At 39.6% G+C, this 22,848-nt stretch overlaps 1 protein-coding gene across 4 annotated transcripts in view; it reads right to left on the reverse strand.

Moving 5' to 3' along the window:
- The window catches only part of mast2 (microtubule associated serine/threonine kinase 2), a 203,219-nt gene extending 181,828 nt beyond the window's left edge, over positions 1-21,391 (reverse strand). For 3 of the 4 annotated variants that reach the window (XM_034147305.1, XM_034147303.1, XM_034147302.1), the window contains exon 1: positions 20,468-21,391. In XM_034147305.1, the coding sequence (XP_034003196.1) occupies positions 20,468-20,548 (81 nt within the window). In that variant the 5' untranslated portion in view covers positions 20,549-21,391. The remainder of the gene's footprint in view (positions 1-20,467) is intronic. The other variant, XM_034147304.1, reaches the window with a different exon arrangement.
- Between the last annotated feature and the right edge of the window lie 1,457 nt (positions 21,392-22,848).

The raw sequence follows: 22,848 nt of genomic DNA on the forward strand, positions 1-22,848 counted from the left end.
TATCATTCATATATAGCAAACCATGATTTGATTTATCATCAAACAGTAGTAGTTTATTACAGGTAAAAATAACTTACTTACAGTTGTAGGTACAGTTCGGTTAGTTAGCGTATAAAATATACGGCTGTACCGACGCCATTATAAGACTGATGTTCCGCTCAGAGTCAGAGCGAGCCGAAATAGCACTGTTAGACATGGGCGGAGCCTCTCTGGTGGTTGACTAATCAGAACAGAGTGGCCGAGCTGACCAATCAGAGCACACTGGGCTCACAGGGAGGGGGGGGCAAGAGCTGCAACGAGCCGTTTAGTGGAGAGAGTGAATACTGCTGAATACACACACTTTACAGAGATGCTGTATGCGAAACCAATGTGAGTTTGGAAAAATGCACAGTATAAATCTATTTTAGTATACCTCAACAATGGAATTATGATCAGTGGAAATGGCCATGACATGGGCCCTTTAAAGGAAAACGCAAATGCGCATGCTTTATGGGCCATAACCGCCAGATGATCCAAGTTATTGTGTCCTCGGGAGTCAGGCCATTTTGTTTTTAGGTGCCACTGAGCTACTTTCATAGGAATGAGAGGGGCCCGCCTCCAACGCTGTATCCAGGTCTCTTTATACATCCATGTTTAATGACTGGCATTAACATGTGTGTGGACAAGTTCAATGTCAGTTCATACCTGGCATTAGAATGAGTCTCCACATTCGACCACTTGTGATAAGCTTTCATTTCTCAGCTCAATATGCTCATAAACATGTGCATCATTTAGGTTTGCAGATACAATATTTATAATTTGTATCCAAGTTTTTGTTGAGTTTGTGTTGTGATCTGTATGAATGAATGAATATTAAGTTGATAATCTATGATAAAATATACATTAGTAAAGCCAGTAACAAAAACCCTCTATAAAACAGAGGGATTATACCTTTGAGAATGCTACAGACTTCCAATGTCAAAAGTCTGCAGGACATGTGGATTTTCTCTTAAGGTAGCTTAACTTGGACCAGATAGAAACAACTGGAATGAATTCATGGACAGTAGGCCTTTTTCTGTTAAAATAGTGATAATATAACATGACAATGTAATTGTAATGACAGCTAGTGATCTTGAATGTATAAGGATACATGTAAAGGTGACTCATAATGAAAATACATAGCGTCGGTTGCAGCCATATGTTTCATTTCCACAGTGATGTGCAGAGTTTGGGTTTTCATTCTAACAGCAGCAGGTTTCTGCTTGTAACATTCCAGCTTCCCTCCATCTGTCCTGACCGTGCACTCATAGTTCCACAAAGCAAGCCAACACACAGCTAATCACCCACACAGAAACTAGAGTACACACATACATGCACGCATGCACTTTTAGAATTACTAATCTGACTTTCTTCTAGTAACCTCAGGGGACACAATAAAACAAAAGCCAGGCACTAATGTTCAATGTTTTCAACATAACGAGAACAGCCAAACACACCCACACACACATCAGGGTTCAACAATAACATCGAGCCACTAGGTCATAAATCTAACTGAGCCCTAGACAGTTACATATTTACAGAAATTGTGGCCATCAATAGGAAGACTTTAACCTGAGACTAATTTATATTGTCTAACATTAAATATTTTCATTCACTTTTATCTGACAGCTTTTGTTGTTACTGTAACCTCAGTTGTCTGAGATGATGGGTCAGAACATTAACAAAATATATAATATGAACAAGGTAGATTGAGAAAGTATGAGAAACTTAACCTCTTAAGCCCTGAGCCTGTTTTTCAGGTCTCAGGCTCGAAAATGACATTCCCTGAACAAATGACCATATCTTCCCTTCTAAAAGGGTTAAATTAATAATCTTTATTCTCAAAGTAATGATAAACCTGTGAGTTGGATGTAGAAAAGTCAGAATCAATATAGATGTTTTTTATTTTAAAGAAAATTCAGATTTTACATAGTAAAAAACTGTAAATTATAGTGTCCGTCCAAAAATTCTTTTTTACTTATAGTGAAAACTACCCTTGGATGATGGGTTAGTAGACTAAAAGCTTTAGGAATCCAAAGTACAACATATAATAAGTACCCTGTATCAAGATTGATGCAAAACAAGTTAAATTTGACCTTTTTAGAGAGATTTAGCCAAAAAAACCCACTTCTGGGTCATTTGGGTGGATTTGACCTATCTCTGGCCCCCCTTGGTCGATTTTGATGAATGAAATCTCTTTATAACCGCTAGAGCCAATGGAATCGAGGGAAAGTTATATACAGACCAAAACGTTAACAAATAAGGAGTGACGCGTTACCAAAACCGGAAGCTGCATACACTCTGGTGGCTACCATTAGCAGCTAACTTTTCCGCTCTGATTTTTACATAAAAATGGAATTATGGATTATAAATAATTTCTTCAAAGGCACAGGTACATTATCAACCTATGGATCAACAGTTTGTAGCATATTTTTTTTTCGTTTTAATGCCATTGAACACGTCTTTTGACCTAATTGACAGCTACGGTGAGACGATCTGCCGTAAATGCTCCGTAAAGGTACGTGTTGTAATGTCTGTGTTTGCTTCCCCTGTCGCAAGTTCGGATCGCTCAGTGATGATACTATACCTAAATAATCAGTGGAGTCTCAGCTTTAATCGGCTATATTGTATGTGCAGCTACGATAAGTAATAAGGGTATCTTTATCTTGAATTGTGTGCCGCAGTGCGTTAGAATATTTTCGCTCAGGGGTCATTTAGACGCTTCTTATGAGACTTGTGTTTTGTTTTGGTAAAAATGGTTCATATCTTCAGTTAGCTGAGATTCTTCCCGTTAATCTGGTGCTACACATTAATAGTTTCATAAATGTTAAGAAGCCCTGAGACATTGTCTCGAAAAAAAAACGGTGGGAGGGGTCCAATGGGGGGACCGCCGTGCTTAAGAGGTTAAATGAACTTGAACTGAATAATGGACAAGTTGCAATAGACACACAAAGACTTAACTATTGATTTGTTTTGTGCTAATATAAGCATGTGACTGCTACATTCTCTGACGTGAGAAAGTATCCGTTTTCAAGGGAAGATGAGAAGCACAGCAATAAAAACCAACTATTATAGCCGTTTCATTATCAAGGCAACTGAGTACATTATTTTGTCTCACAAAGCACAGCATCAAAGGAGCGAAGGTGTGCTGCGCTGGATTTGCTGTTGAACAGAAATGAATCATGATTACGGGGCGATTGTGAGAATCATGATCTTCACCGGATTTTAATCAAAATAAACATTTGATCACTAAGTTGCTAATTGGACAGGTAAATAGTTTTGCTGTATGAGAAAAAACAAGATGGTATAGTGGAGTTTGACCACAGGAACCGAGGGGGGGAGAGAGTGAGAGACCAGGAGGAGGTAGAGGAAGAGAAAGGCAGGAGGAAAACAATAGATAGGGGGAGGCCAAGGAACATCTAGTAAAGGTTCCGTCAGTGGACAGCAGAGTAATGTGGCATCCAGCTCAGTGTGAAACAAGTACATCACTCAGATACAATGAGTGTGGGGGGGGGGGCAGGAGGCATAATAATGTGGCCCTGAGCAGGGGCAGAGTGAGGGATTGTCTTCATTAAGGATGTTGTGTTGGAAGCTAAAACCGAATCTCGCTTTCTCAGAACTTAAGCAAATCCTTTCCTCTCAAACTTTCTTACACACAAAAAAAGTTGGAAAAAAACCACAAGCAAAGATTTATCGCTTTGTTTCATCTCCTTTGTGTCATCTCCTTTGTGCCATCTTGTGTGTGATGTAATATCTCCCGCCCCCATCACTCGACTGACATTGGCATCAAACAATTGGCGGCTGCACAGTAATAAATGCCATTTATATGCATTGATGCATGGGACCCTTCTCGGGTATAATTCTTGTTAATGAGGGATTTATAATTAATGTCATTCACCCTCCTGCATCTCCCCATTAGCGCCATTCAAGGCACGTTAACGTGGCACACATTAGCCATTTGGGCGCCATCCATCAGCCGCTCGGCCTGCAGTGGGACGACTATCAGCCGGGAGTCCCCGAGGTCGTTCTGGCTCAACGGCTCCTCAGCTGCACCTTGATCGTACAGAGCTGGTTACAGGCGGGGAGAAGGAAATCACTCTCCCATATCATTGGAAGGGAGGGTAGCAGGTTTAATGGTTAACCTAACAGAGAGCTAATGAACAGGAACGAGCAAAGATTCAAGGCTACTGAAATAAGTCAATCAGTGACAATAAGATGTCTGAACCTTTACTGCTGCAAGTATCTGATATCAAAATGTTTGGGGTGAAATAAGTACTGAATTTTAACACAAAACATGTTTTAACATTCAATGCAGTCAGTTTCTCTCTCTGTTAGGATTTCCTTATTGTTTATAGTCCAGGAATTTTTTATTTGGAGCCGAATTATCCACCACGGTCTCCTTTCAAAAGTACACATACCCAGTGGTAAATAATTGGTAATAACACTGAATAAAGCAGTTTCCCTTTAAAATGAAATGGTGCTCAACGTGTTTTTTCTGCCGCTAAGGCTTGATCAGAGTGTCCTCTGAGAACCTAAAATCCAGATGACTAAAAACCTTATCCGTTAAAATTCTTTGTTAAAAAACGATAAGATCTGAAAGAGTTTATTGTACAATTGTGGCTTAAAACTGTGGTCCAACGAATCAATGTCATGTCATATCATGATTAGGGCTGCACGATTTGGGGAAATAATGTAATTGCGATTTTTCTGACAGATATTGCGATTGCGATTCGATATTTAGTTTTTAAGCGACCCAACGGAAGTTTATTGTAAAATGCGGCCATATCTCCGGCTAGGAAGGTCGTATCAACGTGCTCCCGTCTCTAGCACCCCCGCAGCCCGAGCTACGAGTGAAAGAACTAAACTTACATGAAACTTCCGTTGGGTTGCTTTAAAGTCAAGCTTCAGTTTAAGATTCACCCTGTAATAGATGTAAAACATGTGATGGAGCATTACTAACCTGACTCAGATGTTTGTTTCACCAAACCATCTAGGAAAGCTCCATTGGAAGCCATTTGGAAAAGGGCAGGCACTTTCAAAAATACTTGGTAGGTGATTGGATAATCACCTTCTATCATGGGCCACTTCTGATTGGTTAACAATGGCTGATACATGTGGAGCACAGCACTTCTGATTGGTGTGGATGACTGACACACAAGAAAAAAGGAAAACAAAAAATGTTTACATCGCAGGCTTTGCGATTTTTAATTGCATCATTTCAAATCGCGATTTCGATTTTAAATTGATTAATCGTTCAGCCCTAATCATGATGAGATCAAAATCACTACTATAGTTAATTTATTAACAAAAAAGCACTAAAATGCCGTCAACAATTCTTCCCCACCCCCTTAAACACCCTCCTGTGCAGCACATTGTTAATCCGCAGTAGGTTTCACTCGATTTACAATTGTGGCTTAAAACTGGATAAAAAGCCAATATATGAACAAATGCCTGGATTACCTTGATAAAAATTAGGAATTTGTCTTTGACAATAATTGTGAACATCTAAAGTACGTATTGCAAGTAGTAATATTAGTTAATAATAATAATCACTATTGAGAAAGACACTATACATTGTGGGAACTTCAGTTTCTAATAAATCTTGATGTTTTAATTATAGCTATAGAATAATAATAAGATGCGCTCTCTTCAGAAAGCATCTTCAAAAACTCAATAAAGAGTATTTTTTTTTTTTAAAGCGTCTTAAAAATTCTGGGCAGGGATTGATTAAACTCTGCTCTGGTATTAAAAAGCAGTGTTTCCCCTAGGATGGAGTCATAGCAGCGGTGCTAAGGCACGTGGGCCCAGCATAATGTGAGCGCGGAGCGCGTGGAATTTTTTAGTGTGAAGTGCGCCCCGTCAATTTGTTTCACAGCACAAGAAAGGCTCTTGAGGCCTAGTACCAGGGCCGGTTCTAGCCAATTTGCTGCCATTGGCGAGATTTTAGGCGAGATTTTATATATAAAGAATAAATGAAAAATCTCTACAAAAGACAAATACACTACAAAAACAGAAACGTATTGACATAGGTAATATACGTCAAAATGGCTTCAAATGTATTCAGTATTGTATGAACATGTTTTAATTGGGGGGTGGACGTCACATCCTCTAGGGGGGTCCGGGGGTATGCTCCCCCGGGAAGATTTTGTTGAACATTTTAAAGTAAAATGCTTCAATCTGGTGCACCTGATCTAGGGGGTACAACTCTAAACACCCATATGAAAAAGATCGGTTTACATTTTAATAATCAAATAAGTATGTGAACATAACCAATAACCTACCATAGCCAATAACAAATAAATGTAACGTATTTTATTTTTGTTGTTCATTTATATCTTATTTTACCTAGTTAACATTTATTTATTTATGCATATTTTTGTATCTCTCCAACTTTAAATTATATTTTTGGTTTACTGTCCTATAGCATACATTGGAATGATTTCAAACCTGTTTTTATTTATCCTAATAATTATAAAGGAGTGCCTTGGAAATATGTGTTTACATAATTTGTAAACACATATTTGTTTGAGACCCACTGAGATAACTTGGACTAAAATTAACTATCTAAACACTCAGAGAGTCCTTTACCTCACTGAGCCTCTCAGTCTGACAGGAGAGCTCTCCTCCATCCTGGTTGTAGAAACATCTACTTCTTATATCCGTTAGCGCAGCTAGCACCAGATTCTAATAACAACAGCGCCGGTACCGGTGCGCCCTCTCTCTCGCTCTCTCGCTCTCTCGCTCTCTCGCTCCCACGCTCGCACTTTGGCTGTGAGCTGCGGGCGCCTGATAAGCCAACATCCCCCACTTTCATCACTTACAGCGCCCATCGTACAGGGCAAATGAAAAGTGTAACCGGGGTGAAAAGGGTGTTACATTTACTTAATTATGAATGTTGTACATCAAGGCCAAAAATTAGGATGAGCGCCAACGGTCAAAAATGTTTTTTCCCCTCTCAGAGCTACCAGCGCAGCGCCCCCCAGATCTGGCACCCTAGGCGACCGCCTATGTCGCCTATGCCAAAAATCGGCCCTGCCAGTACAGTGGCAATGTCTCAAGATTTAGCAAAAATACACCTTTATTGAGCATACAGTAACACAAATACTACAAATCCACATAAACAATCAAAAATGAAAAAGGGTCGCCACTTATTATTATTTTTATACAATCTGCTCGACAAAATACGTTTGTCTTTTGTTTGCCTGCGATGATGGTTCTTCAGGACTGCTTCTTAAACTCTAATCACACTCTCGCAGACTTTTCCGGTGATTCTAAAGTAGATGACAATGTATGTGTGTCGTTTAAGAGGAAAAGATGCCTGTTTTTGTTGTTGTTATTACTGTCAGGAAATGTACAACCTAACCCTGGACCGCCCAGTAGTAGTAGTCAGATCGCTACTCCTGCTGATTTTAAAGCTAGGTCTGGGTTGGGTTTCATCCACTTGAATGTGCGCAGTCTGTTAGGTAAACTAGATTTTGTCCGCATTTGGGCAAGCTCGACTGACGCTGACGTCATTGTGTTATCAGAAACATGGCTAAATAAAACTATTTTGGCCTCTGACATATCCTTAAATGGTTATAATGTGTATCGTACCGACCGGCCTAATAAAGGTGGTGGCGTTGCCATTTATGTTAAGAATAAGTTCAGTGTAACCACATTGGTTTCCAAATCTGTCAGTAAGCAATTCGAATTTTTAGCCTTAAATATAGAAGTGGCAAAGGGTCAACTGGTCATGGTGGTGGGCTGTTACAGACCCCCCTCAGCTGTCAAGGACTCCTTGTCTTCACTAGCAAATCTTTTATCACAACTAGACTATAAGGAAATAGTGCTACTTGGTGATTTTAACTGGGACTGGTTAACTGCAGTATCAGAGGATTTTAAAAACCTTTGTATCTCTCTGAATGTTACTCAGATTGTTGACAGTCCTACTCGCCCTAACATTAAGTCCCCTAATAAATCCTCCCTAATTGATCTCATTCTAACTAATGTTCCCTATAAATACTCATCTGTGGGAGTATTTGCGAATGATGTGAGTGACCACTGTGCTGTAGCCACAATTAGGGACACTAAGGTCCAAAAGGTTAAACCTCGTATTATCATTAAGAGACACATAAAACATTTTGTGGAGCAGGGTTTTGTTCATGATCTGTTTGGGTTTGATTGGGGAAAAATCGATCTGTGTGCTGATGTAGAAACTGCATGGTCTTATTTTTATCCTGGTTTTATAGAGATCATTGATAGACATGCACCCCTACGTAAATTTAGAGTAAAGGGACGAGACAATCCTTGGTTTTCTGCTGAACTGTCCAGTCTCATGAGAGAAACAAGGCCTGGGCAAAGGCTAGGAAATCAGGCTCAGAGGTAGAATGGCTGTGTTTTAGGCAGCTAAGGAATAGCTTCACTTCACATGTCAAAAGTGCTAAGTCAAGTACTATTTGTCAGTTACTACAGAAAACCTAAATAATCCTAGGAAATGTTGGAAAGCCATAAAATCGATATCCACCGGTGAGATCCGAAATGAGCTACCTCCGTGCCTTACCACAGCATCTGGCTCTATATCGGACAGGGCCACCATGTTAAATTGTTTTAATGAGCATTTTGTGTCCTGCGGTTCTATGTTTGATTCTGTGACTAACTCTGCTTCTGTGAACACCTCAATCCGTGACTCTGAACAATGTGGTCTGGAAAACCCTTTCAGTTTTACTCCTTTTACTGTAAATGTTGTTCATGAAGCATTATCTAAGTTAGATCCTAAGAAACCGGCCGGCCCGGACAACGTAGAACCTTTCTTTCTTTTTAAAGATAGCTGCAGATGTTATTGCTCCACCTCTCACTACTCTTTTTAACCTCTCCCTCAGCACAAATGCAATTCCAAAAGTATGGAAGTCAGCTTATGTCTTGCCTTTACTGAAAGGAGGGGAGGCAACTATTTTAAATAACTATAGGCCAATCTCTAAATTGTCAGTTCTGGCGAAGTTGCTCGAACGCCTAGTGAGTGAACAAGTAAAGGGGTTTTTATGTAAAAATGATATCCTGTCTATACATCAGTCGGGCTTCAGAAAGAAACATAGCACCATCACTGCGACAATGAAAGTGGTGAATGACATTACGAGTATTTTAGATAATAAGCAGAGTTGTGCAGCCCTATTTATTGCCCATTGCCTGGAAAGGTTAGATGCCGCCTATCACAGTGCTCTGAGATTTGTTACTAACTGTAAAGCACTTACTCATCACTGTACCCTGTATGCCAAGGCAGGTCTGCCTTTACTTACTGTACGGAGGCTCAGTCATTGGTACATATTCATCTATAAAGCTATGTTGGGTAAACTCCCAACTTATATATGCTCTTTGATCTCACAGAGAGTGGCAAGTAGCTATTGCCTGAGATCCCAGGATGTGTTTTTATTACATGTGCCAAGTGCTAGGACTGTTTTAGGTACTAAAGCTTTTATGTGCGCTGCTCCTCTAGCTTGGAACACTATGCAAACATTTTTGAAACTGAGCATTTTGGTTCCCTTGCATCATTTTAAAGCATGGCTGGATGAAATGTTATTAGATACCTGTCATTGTGAATAGGTTGCTAATTTATACCCCTGTAATTATGTTGTGGTGTCCTTTTTGTTTTCTGTTGTTTTTATGTGTAACCAATGTACTGCAGGTCTCCCTTGAAAAAGAGATCGTTGATCTCAAATGGGATTTTTCACCTGGTTAAATAAAGGCTAAAGAAAGAAAAGAAAATAATTTTAATAAAAAAAAGAAAAAGTAAAAAAAAAAAAAGCTGCACCGCCGCTATTTGTATATAGGGGAAACACTGAAAAGAATGATCTGAAATGAAACCATCGTCTTTGGAAAGTCTCTAAACACACCGAGTTAATATTAAGAGACAGGAATGTTCCACATGGGCTCAAATGAAATATTTGTTTTTGCTTGAAGAAGAAACACAGACACCAACACACAAAGCCTGTGACTAATTTGACAATAATGACAGCAAGTTTGACTAATTCTGATGATCAAAAGGGCAGGATGTGATTTTGAACAGCAGAACAAACAGACCCAAATCTGCTATAACACAGCCTCCCTTCCTGTTACCTAAAACCTCTCTAAGCACCGGCTGGAATCCAACGAATGCAGGAGGGGACGCTGATCACATGAACTGTAGAGCCAAATACAGTAAATGTGAGAGCAGCTGATGAAAAAATATGAAATGTTTGGATAACACTGTTCAGACCAGTCCCTATTCCATCTGGTCTGTCAGTGTTACAGTCCTGCACTACTGAGTAACTAAGTCATACTGTAGCTTTGTATTCTGCCAAACTGAAAGCCTTCTTAGGTTTCCCTGACAGGAGCATGTTGAAAACAAAAGAGCTTTCAGTTTCTGGCTGTTCCTTTTTCATCCTTTCAGCTGTTTTCCTCCTTTTGTTTGTCAAAGTTACGTAATGCAGCTCAAGGATCAACGATACATACCTCACCGCAATGCCCTCAAACAAGGTTTACAAATAAAATAGTTATACAGTAGTTGTAATCTGGAACGATTTATCGATTCAATCATCCATAATAACCAATGCAAAGTATAAACATCAATACATGTCACTGTTAGCGAGGCGTGCTAGAGCCATTAGCAAGCAGTGCTAATTCGTGAGTGTTGGTGAATACATTCTACAACTCAGGCTCACTTAAGGTGGGCCGGCCTTAAGGAAGAACAGCTATCGATGGAGACAAGCTGACTAGCAAACAAACCCATTTTTATCTAAATAGAATCTTATGAGTTGAAAGACAGACAATGACCTATCAGCAAATATTGTATTGTGGTCCAACGAATCACTGTGATGTCATATCATGATGAGATTAAACAACTAATAGTTTCAGGCCATTTATTAAAAGGTCCCATGTCATGGCCATTTCTACTGATCATAATTCCATTGTTGAGGACTACTAAAATAGATTTATATTGTGCAATTTTCCAAACTCACATTGGTTTCTCATACAGCATCTCTGTATAGTATGTGTATTCACTCTCTGTCCTAAACGGCTTGTTGGAGCTCCCTGCCCCCCCCTCCCGAGTGCAACACACACACACTACACACACACACCACACACACACCACACAACACACACACCACACACACACACACACACACACACACACACACACACCACACACACACACAACACACACACACACACACACACACACACACACACACACACACACACACACCACACACACACACACACACACACACACCACACACACAACACACACACACACACACACAACAACACACACACACACACACAAACACACACACAACACACACACACACACACACACACACACACACACACACACACACCACACACACACACACCACACAACACACACCACACACACACACCACACACACACACACACACACACACACACACACACACACACACACACCACACACACACACACACACACACACACACACACACACACACACACACACACACACCATCTCAGGGAGGAGAAATCGGCAGAGCTGCAGCTCAGAAAAGATTGAGTGTGTGTGTGTGTGAGGAAGTCCGCGGATTGGTCCAAATGTAACGGCTCTGCGGAAGTAACGTAACGGCTCGGTCCATTTTGACCAATGGTTCCATTTGGGTATGGGCATTGTGCATAACACACAAGGGGACGGGTAATAACCGGAAAAGCATGACATGGGACCTTTAACAAAAACGACTATTTATTAACAAAAAAGCACTAAAATGCCATCGACAATTCTTCCCCACCCACTAAACACTCTCCTGTGCAGCACATTGTTAATCCGCAGTAGGTTTCACTCGACTTTCAGTCTGCCCTAATTAGCTTGATCCTGATGGTGGGCCTTAACTGGGAACATCTCTCTGCTGAGTGTAACAGATTATCCTCCCAACGCTACTTATCAGTAGACTTAGCTCCAGGGAGAGTTGACTAGATGCTTTTTATGTCATTTTGGATGTGAAAGTCCTCATGGGTTTGTAACTCACTCAGAAACCAACAAAGCTACAACATTCAGGCTGCAGACAAGAGTAACTTCACATGCCAACAGGTTAGACAAGTTCAATTCATGCCAATTTAGTTTAAACCAATCTTTTGAGGCAGTATTATAGCTTTCAGTGTTTTATTTGAGTAAGACAATTTCCAGAGCAGAAGGAAGGGAGGTCAAAAGTACAAAACACCATTTTCAAGGTTTGCAATTGATTTGCTGCTTGTAATAATATGAATCACATATAGGAGCATTTATACGTTTGGGAACGTTTAAAAAGGTTTCTCAAAGTGTTGAAAGGCCTTAGATCAGAGGCTAAATACACAAAGTAAACTACAGATGGGTGCAACTCAACATGTTAGGCAAATCCCCAAACGATAACTTGTTCAATGCATACTTACATTCCTGAGTATAAGGTTAAGTTGGGCAACATAATGTTTCGGTTCATTGACAGCTTTACCTTCTTAAGGCCCTGACACACCAGGCAGTCACCAGAGAACTCGCCGACACCCGACACCCGACACCCGACACCGACAGTTCCATCGACGAGTTCTCCTGCGTATTGGCCGTGTGTCGCACTGGAAATCACCGCAAAGACTTCAGCCGAGCACGTACGAACTGCGCATGCGTGAGTGGCAATAACTCTCCTTACCAGCAGGCGGCGGTAGTGTGTATTCGTCATTCAAAATAGGCAACAACCGGAAGACAGAGAAGAAGAACAGACTGATATAAACAAACAAATAGCGGGGTGTTCACACATCTGCACTGAATGCCAGTCAGGCCACTGCAGGAACATGGTCTGTCAGTGTTTATCGTGTTCAGTGGACTGCACGTATTGTACTGCATGTCAGAGAACACATGCGACCAGAAAAACAGGGATTGGTCAGGACCGTAGAGAAAGACCAGACAAAACGCGTAGAGGAGGACAGGAGGAAAGGCTCTATCAGCCAATCAGGTGACAGGAATTTGTGAAAGGCCCTATGAAGGGAAGATGACACACTTTTAACAAGTAGCTTGTAATTAAGGAGGAGGAGATGAGTTTTCTTCAGGAGATATTAAGTTCCTCAAAGTTTGGTGGGGCATTCAGAGTTTGATTTTAACACTGTTATAGAAGTTCCCTGTTTAAATGACCAAACTCAGTATAATGGATGTTGACACTTTGCTCTCAGCTAGAAAATAAATAACTATTAGTAGTAGTTTTCAAGGCAGTTCAACAAAATTCTAATGTGATTTTACTTTTATTCTCATTTTCCAGTAGACAAAAACAAGTCCATCCTTTAAGGATGAAGCTGCAAGACAGCATTGTATGTAAAGTTTTAGGATAGTGTGATCTTTCTTTTAAAATTATTTGCAGAAGAGCCTACACTCAAAAAACTGACTTTTTGGTGTAGTAAAATATATTTAATTAACTGTCGTACTTTTTACATGGTAATATCAAGATTCACAAAGAACTAGAATTTCTTAAGTAACATTTTAAATGTATACACCTTTTATTCATGTAATACATTTACAGTGTGGGAGGAGTACGTTTTATTATATATTTACTCATACTATTTAAATGATTTATAGTCACTGCTCATAAACCTTAAAATACTAAGTAAATGTTAATCTAAAACCATAGTAGCTGTTTGAATCCGCGCATGCGTCTTGACAAGACAAGATACCCGCGTTTTTGGACGACGGTTCAGTTGGGTTTGCAGTTGCACATTTGAAGGCTGTCGGAGGAGCTGCATGGCTGGAAAAATAAGTGTTGGTAAGTTATTGTCTCTCTGTTTAAGACTTATGATAATATATGTGTCTTTGTGCATAATAGCCTGATTCTTGTTTGCTTGAACCATGTTAACGTTTCTGTGCATTAGTTCACAAAGTTGAGAGATTATGTTTTAGATATGTTGCGTGAGCTAACCTTAACAGTAATTTACCAGATAATTAAAAAAAACACTCACATGCATCTAAAGAAGGTTCCACGTTTTATTTCACGTCTATAAAACTAAGGGCAACAGTTGGAATAGCATTGTCAAATGCAGAGGAGAGGAAAAGTAATGTTAGCTGAGTTAGCGTTAGCCGCAGTTTTCCAAAATTTGCTTTGTCATCCTGTCAGGTTATGGTTACAATGGATTTTTTTAAACATTAAAAAAAATATGTACAGAAACCGAAGAGGTTACAGTGCTTGCATTATGTCAAAGACGCCAATCTATTGTGTTGTATAGATATATTAGCTACTGAAATTAGCATGCTAACTGACTAGCCCTGGCATGTCCTGATTTGTAGTACCACTTCTTACTCGAGAGGCGATAGCGAGTCACTGTAGCACCAGTCTGCCCCAACATGAGAGGACGAAGAAGTCGAGTTGGCCAGAGGGCTTGTCCTGTGCGTTTTGAAAGTAGTTTAATGTAGGAGACATGTCATGGCCATTTCCACTGATCATAATTCCATTGTTGAGGTATACTAAGATAGATTTATACTGTGCAATTTTCCAAACTCACATTGGTTTCGCATACAGCATCTCTGTAAAGTATGTGTATTCACCGGTATTCACTCTCTGTCCTAATCGGCTTGTTTGAGCTCCTGCCCCCCCCCCCCTCCCTGTGAGCCCAGTGTGCTACGATTGGTCAGCTCGGCCACTCTGTTCGGACCAGCAAACTTAACATGTTGCTGCCGTTACAGGGTTAGACCCAGCGCTACCGCTGTTTTCTCGTTTCTGCCATCAATAAATGAACGAAGCGTACACGGACCAAGCAATCCCAAATGAAGCTAATTCACAGTAAACACACACACGGCTTAACATGTCTTATAATTATATTGTTGTTGTTTTTTTTACAGTAAGTTAAAGTATTTTTTCTGCAGTTTGAGACCTGTGAGTTAGTGCATCACTAATTATAATCCAGTGATATAATACATATTATTGTCAAATGAGCCATTCTGCATAATGAGTACTTTAAGTTTATTTTGATACTAATACTTTTGAATTTTTACTTAAGTAAGGTTGTGAATGCATGACTTTTACTTGTAACAGAGTAAATACTCTGTTATAAATATACACTGTGGTATTGCTACTTTTACTTTAGTAAAATATCCACATACTGTTTCCACCAATTGTTTAATATTTTTTCTTCAAATATTCAATCAAGTCTAATTAAGTGGAAATGTTATATTCACGAAGTTCATCTGTCTTATTTACATATCTGTCTATCAACAGGAAGCATAGCAGTACAGCAGTGAGCCAGTGGAGTCTAATTGGAGTGATTGCTCAGGCAAGTAGAGGGATATATTATTACTGTTATTCTTCACTGCGAAATGTAATATAAAATTGTGGATAAATGTTTAAACCATTGTTTTAATATTACAAATTATGTCTGTTCATTTACAGAGTGGCCTTACTTTTAAGTGGAGCCAGTTGAGGTCTAGGGAGGAAGACAGTTGACGGATTTCCAAGCTGGTCTCACCAGGGAGAACATGTAGGACTCTTTATATTATGAGATGGTCATGCAAACATTGCAACTTCACGACATCAAAACGTTTACAGCTCATAAAGCATTATAGATTGAATCATCTACACAGCGGTCAAGGCCGGTCAATACCATGCTTGTACTCAGATTGTCCTTGTTCATTTAAAAGTTGGAGTGCTCTTCACACACATTTGTCTAGATACCGTACACAAACTGAGCAATTAGGGCAAATTCTTTCATTTTCATGTCTTGTATGTAACTTTTTCTCGGACTGGATGGGATTAAGCTGACCCCAAAAGTACAAGCTTTGAAGGTGAACCTGCTGCCTTAAAGACATGGAAAATGTGTTCTTCATATGTACCTTCCACTGTCCATGTTGCAATTGCTCAGTTTCAGGGAGCTGTATCAATCTCTGTCTCCCCCCTCTGCCATTTTTTTTCTTTCTCCGTATAAACATTTCTCCCTCTTTCTCTCTCTCACACGGATTACAGTTGTTGCCGTCTATTCATATTCTGTTATATGTTTTTTCCCCCTCCTTAGGTAAAGAAACGTTTGTATTGAATGTTTAAAAAGCACCACTCCAAATCTATGATGGAGTAGATTTTGTATTTTTTGATAAGTTAATGTTAATATAATGTTAATGTTGCATGCAGTTATTATAATGTTAATGTTGTCGGTTAATAGTGATTGAATTGTTGACAAAATAAAGTTGAATTGTATTGTATTTTAGTTGTGTGATTTGTGCTCAATGTATATTAAATGCATAGATTACATTTATTAGGTAACATTTTTCAAAAGTAAATGAGTAACAATTACGTAATTAAAGTGAGTAATATAACTTCAAACAAATGAGTAATTCAACATTTTAAACAGAAAAAATATGATAAAATCTACTTATTTACTTTATAACAGTAACTATTACAGATATATAATATTTACTTAATAATTTGATAACAGTGATGTTCCTGTCCATGAAGAAAATAATTAGACTTTACTTAATTAGTTCAAATAAATATAACGTGTAACTTAAACATTATTAAGTAAGATTTACTTAATATTTTCACAAATGTTACGTCTGGTGATAAGTACATTTTACTTGATACTGGAAAGTAAGTTCTACTTGATATTACAGCAGTAAAATATACTTAAAAAAAGTAAGTGCAAATACTTGCTAAGATTTAATCAAGTAAATCCTACAAGTCGTTTCTTTCAGTGTATATGATATGGGAACCCTCAGTGAGATTTTAAGATGTAATAATGAATATGGCTGATTTCTATCACTGTAACGAAATGATGCATACCTGTAATGGTCACTAGTGTAAACAGGTTACATGGAATGTGTCTTGTACTGTTGGAAACAAAGGGTCCCTGGATAGCTGACCAGTTATTTGATTGCACAGGATGTTGTGTGTGTGTGTGTGTGTGTGTGTGGCCTCTATTCCTGACAACAAATGAACACACACTCTTTCATGTTGGGAATTGACACTGACATCATTGATTTCCCAATTCTGTAACTATAAATCGGCTGCACCTGCTTGTATTGTTGACACTGACGGTTAAAACAGAACGTGAAGAGATGCTAGTGGACAGACTCTGATCAAATTATCTGTTTTATCTCAAGGCTGCCCCTCCTACAGCGGGAACAATGCGTGTTAAATGTGTTGAACAAGTCAGACATGCTGGTATGTCTGCTTCAAATGTAACTGCATTAAAGAGAAGTTAAACAGTTGTTTTTTTTATATTGGAACTATGTTACCAAGTTGTTGACCAAGGAGTTGTTTCACTTCCTAACAAAAACCAGTCTGCAAACGGTGATAAACAAGTGTATGTTGAAGTACATGGGATGATCTAATGTTTTGTTTTTTTCACTGCTTCCAATTGTTATCGAGACTCATATATGAACTTCACTGGTATTTGTATCGACTATAACGTTGTGGTGCGGTGAGGACTTCTTCTTGGGTGGTTTATTTGAAAACATGATCATGCCATTAAATCAGTAATTAAATAAGTGTTAGCAGTAGCCTTAATCCAGAGGCCTGTACTACGAAGCTGGTTCAACCTAACCTGGATATGTTTGAGTTAGCCGGTTGGCCCAATCCAAAACATACGCGCTCTCGCTAAGCTGTACTACGACGCTGGTTATCAAGTGGATCGCTTAAGCCAGCCGTGTCCTATCTAGTTAGGTGCACGTTCACATGAAAGGGGTGGTATTTGGAGCATTCGACCAATCACAAACATGGACAAGCGTACTGACAGCGCAGCGTCATACTTCCTGAATGAAAAGTGAACTTTAATATTAGTCAAATATGAAGAAGTTAAACTTTAAACATCCATGACTTAAACACTTTATCCAGGATAAAAGCCACATAGCTGCACCTGCAAGGTGAATACAGCTGGTAAAAGAAAAAGCGTTTGAATGCGTACATTAACTAAAATTAATTACATTTGACTCGAGTGTTTCGTCAACTTAATGTGTTGCTTAAAATAATACTTCTGCATACAGTATGTGACACTGAGTGTTGCACGGCCAGATACGGCTCAAGAAGCTGACTCAAATAAGGAAATATATGATACATTATGATGTGATATGATATGAATGATAATGGGACACATCGACGTCTGCACTCACAGTGCCGCGGACTGTACGTAATGTTACTTTGATCCGGTTACTTATGTTGTGGCAGATATTTAAGTAAGCTTTCTTAACGCTAATGTTATAATAGTCAGATTGCTCTGAAGATGGGAGGGGATATTCTATTAATTTTCACGTTCACATAGTCAGTTGATTTTTGCCGGCCGTCTTTCCTGCAACGGCAGTTTTTCTGTATTTCCTCTATCCTGTAATATGACTTGATAGCTTTAAACTCCGCACACGGAGCTCTGATTGGTCAGAGGTTAGCCGCTCAGCATAAGTTACCATGGAGATCTAGCCCGCTAAAAAGAGAACCAGCGTCGTAGGACCGGAAAGCCCGAGTTTTCCCTGAAGTCAGCCGGCTAAGCGAAAATCCGGCTTCGTAGTACAGGCCTCTGGTGTTACACAGTTTACAAATACAACAGTTGGATACATGTACAGCAAAATCCAGGCAGACATCTGATATAAGTACTAAAGCCCCATAACACAGTGGAAGCAATAGGTAGAAGATACACTGGATGAATCTGCCTGTCTGGTCCTCCATTTCAAACTGTTTCAAACAATAACACATCAAAACAGCAGCGGCTTAAAAACATCTGTCTGACGTCTCATGATACCATAAAGCACACTCCCTCAAACTCAACACTTCCCTCCCTTGACTCACAAACGGCTCAGAAATGAAATTCTCTCTCTGTTAATATGATCTTAGGTCAGAGTGTTGATAATAAATTAACTGGAAAAGGTTACTAAGCATGACTGCTGATGGCAAATCTTAATAAGACCACATTTTACCTCATCATTCACATAATATCACATATGGCCGGGTGCGGTAATATCCCATGACAGAGTCCCTCGTATCAAACATCCGGAGGTTTAGGAACATGACTTCATGCAAAGATGTGAAATCATGAGCCACAGGGATGACTTCACATTTGGAAGCATTGCTCGTATTATTGAAAAGGACCTTATCCATGGTTTATTGCACACAGACTGAATCTTCTGAAAGAGTTTCTATAAAACAAAATGTCGGCCTATTAATGTCATCTGCTATAGTTTATGACATTCCTGCATTTTGTATACAAGCAGCCTTTCTGCAATGATAACCATACAAAAGTAATTAATTAATCAATCCAACTGCTATGTCTACTAAAGCTGCAAAATAATCCATATTTGTTTTTCTCATGTATAAAAAAAATCTTACAAGAAAAGCCTGTATTTGATATGCCAATAGTTCAATGAGGTTATACTGGAAGAGGGTGTTGTATCAGTGGAGCAATATGCTGCAAAATGTTTGCTTATCTATGATCATTATGCTCCAATAGCTCTCCTTTTAATGAGGAATTTCTATATTGATATGTCCAAAATAATTTGTCACATTAAAAAAACAAGCAAGCAGTGCAGAAACTAATACTGATAGGGGGGGCTCGATCTATGTATTATGTTCATTTACATTTTGAATGTATTTCCATTGGCCTTCTTCTTCCATTAACTGCTCAGTCACCACAAACCCATCATCTTCTCTCCTTGTCAAAGCAGAGATTAACTGTCAAAATGCACTTTAGACCTTCCCCCAGTGCCCCACTTTATATTTGTTTCACATAGCAACACAACTGATACGCATTGATACACCTGGCCACCATACACAAGGCTCAGCGTCCACAAATGCTGAGCAAAAATGATTCATTTGGTCTCTTTTCAGTGTTAATACCGAAGATTTGATCAGCCAGATAAAAGCTTATCTTAAAAAAATAGAACGTGCAGAGCTGCAGGAACAGAAAAGGGTGGAGGGAAAATCCTGAGTGACACCCAAACACATCTTGGCCAATATCTTTCAGTAAGGCTCTATGCAGTATAATTGAGATATTATCCAGGTAGGCTTAATATGTTTCAGAATGACCTCTACTACCTGCTTATCAGCTTCAATACTTGAAGTAGTAGTACAATATAGTGAATCAATTGATCCTTTAAGTGGTGAATTCAGTTTAGGACATGAAGTACCCAGCATGTAACACTTATTTATCACATCTATAAGCAGCCTGTAATGCAATAAGCATACTCGTAAATTAGACTGCTGTTTGACACATGAGAACGTCTTAACAATGGTACGTGAATTGGACCAAATGGACCAACACATTAATTTGATAATTAAAACACCGTCATGGTCCTTTAAGAAGGGGGTGCCAACATTGCAGAGATGAGCATGTCGTTTAAGCTACAACCAACATAAATGCATATATATTTCAATGAGGTTTTGAATGTACTACGCAGCCCATATAGTTTATGGTAGCCTTTGTTAATTGCCCTGAGCGTGTGCAGACAACACAGTGACATAGTGCATGCCTTATTTCACTACTCACCACATCTTTCCCTGCTCCCCGGCTCTCCTGGTGCTCCATGTTACAGAGTTTTCTCTTGTTTGTATGTTCTGTCCTCTTCATCCCTTACTGACTGACATGTAAATATACTCCTTGTGTGTGTTGGGTGGCTTTGCCCCGGTTGACAGCCCGTGTTGTGTTGTGTGTCCTCTCGATAACGTCAGCCAGTTAGCAGGCTAGCAACGTGTCAGCGCGGCTGCGGTCGACTTCAGTGACACCTCGCTGCCAAGATGAACTTCATCTCTCGATGATGCAGTTTGTTGAGTTATGAGTCCACTCAAGATGAGTTTGTTCCAGCCAGCCAGCCATTCCTGGTCAGTAGCCAGTCCTGCGGCTGAGGCTAGCTAACTAAGAAGCCTAGTTGCACTTTTGGTGCCTAGTTGCACTTTTGGTGCCGAGTGCACATCTGGAAAATCCGTTATGACAAGCTGTCAATCAACCTTGCAGCACCAGCCGCTACTTTATCCTTGAGGACCGTAAAAAGGACAGTTTATGTTCGTTCACAAGGACAGTTTATAATTAGCGGTGTAAAACATATCCATGCTGGGCTGTCGTCTCCGGCAACAGTTTTGTCCAACACAACTTGTTAGTTAGTGAGTTCGTTAGTTAGCAGGGGCTGATGCTAAGCTAGCTTCCTGCTGCGTGACTAGCAGAGCGGCTAGCCCGGCTGCCTGCTAACGTTTACCTGCACAGAGACACCGGGACACCCATGACAGGTCCGTCTACACTCCTAACGGACGGCACTGGAGGATTCCCACCTGGGTTGTGTGCGTTGTATCCGTCTAGACGGTTTATCCGACAGTGAATGTCATTTTCAGATATTGTTCCATCATCAGATAACAAAAAATGCTAAGCTGAGTAGACACCGGGTCGAGCTCTGTGTTGAACTGCAGCCGCGGCACGGTTCAGGTTGTTTCCTGACTCTGACACAGTCAATGCGGTGTCAAGCTAGCTAGAAAGAGATCAACTTCCGTTACAATTTTACCAACATAAAAGCATAAATAATTAAAATATGAAAAAAAACCTGTTGCGTTAGATGTACTTCTAGGTGCCCTATGGAGCGTTGTTGCTACAGTTTATTGCAAAAAAAACTATTTTATTCTTACAAATACATGTAATTGTTATTTTTTACAATTTCCCTGATGCCATGATAACCCAGACTTAAGTGTGATTTGAAATAATGTAAAAGATATAGCAAGATATATTATTTCACACCGACATTTTTAATCTACAGTTTACAGCACATTATATCCATTTATATATCAACATTCTAGTATGGGATTTGGTGTACAAGGTACCTGTTGACAAAGCTTGATCCATGAGTTTTTTTATATAAAATGTACACAAACTCATCACATGTTAGGAATTAGCGTCAAATAAATACACATAGAATCAATTTTAATAAAGTTAATCAGATCTATTTCGTTTAATATTAAATGTCTGCTCGTGTCTTCAGTGTGTGTGTGTGTGTGTGTGTGTGTGTGTGTGTGTGTGTGTGTGTGTGTGTGTGTGTGTGTGTGTGTGTGTGTGTGTGTGTGTGTGTGTGTGTGTGTGTGTGTGTCAAATCAAAATCAAATCAAGTTTTATTTATAAAGCACATTTAAAAGCGATTTTTGGTCGAGCCAAAGTGCTGTACATGTAATAAAAACACATTACTACAATCACAATACAAGACAATAAATTACAACAGATATATATAAAATAAAAATAAAACACAGGGAAAAGTCAGGAGTCGTGCTCCGCTCTAACTAGAAGGCCAGAGAGAAGAAGTGTGTTTTTAGTGTAGATTTTAAAAAACCCTAGGGTCTGGGCCGACCTCACATGGAGGGGCAGAGTGTTCCAGAGCCTAGGGCCAGCTGCTGCGAAGGCTCGGTGCCCTCGGGTTTTAAGCCTGCCTTACTGTGTGTGTGTGTGTGTGTGTGTGTGTGTGTGTGTGTGTGTGTGTGTGTGTGTGTGTGTGTGTGTGTGTGTGTGTGTGTGTGTGTGTGTGTGTGTGTGTGTGTGTGTGTGTGTGTGTGTGTGTGTGTGTGTGTGTGTGTGTTGGGCTCTGCTGCCACCTGCTGAAAGAACATTTAAAACTAGAGAATGCAATTCCTGAAGAAATTGCTAGTGGGAATGCTTTATGCTGAAAAGCTGACGCTGAATTGCTATGCTGAAATGTAATGTGTAAGAAGAAAGTGAAGAATTTAGATTGAAATGATACATGAACACTGGGGGCTTGAATGTTTGATGAGAGAAGAAAAGAAAGTAAAAAGGCTTGGAAAAGCAGCAGAATATTTGAACTGCAAACTTTTGAACTAACTTGATGGCGAATGATCTGTCGCCATGCCAACGGCATTTGATGACATCCCATAATACGCTTA

This window comes from Trematomus bernacchii, unplaced genomic scaffold (genome assembly GCF_902827165.1).
Source record: "Trematomus bernacchii unplaced genomic scaffold, fTreBer1.1, whole genome shotgun sequence".
Classification (NCBI taxonomy): domain Eukaryota; kingdom Metazoa; phylum Chordata; class Actinopteri; order Perciformes; family Nototheniidae; genus Trematomus; species Trematomus bernacchii.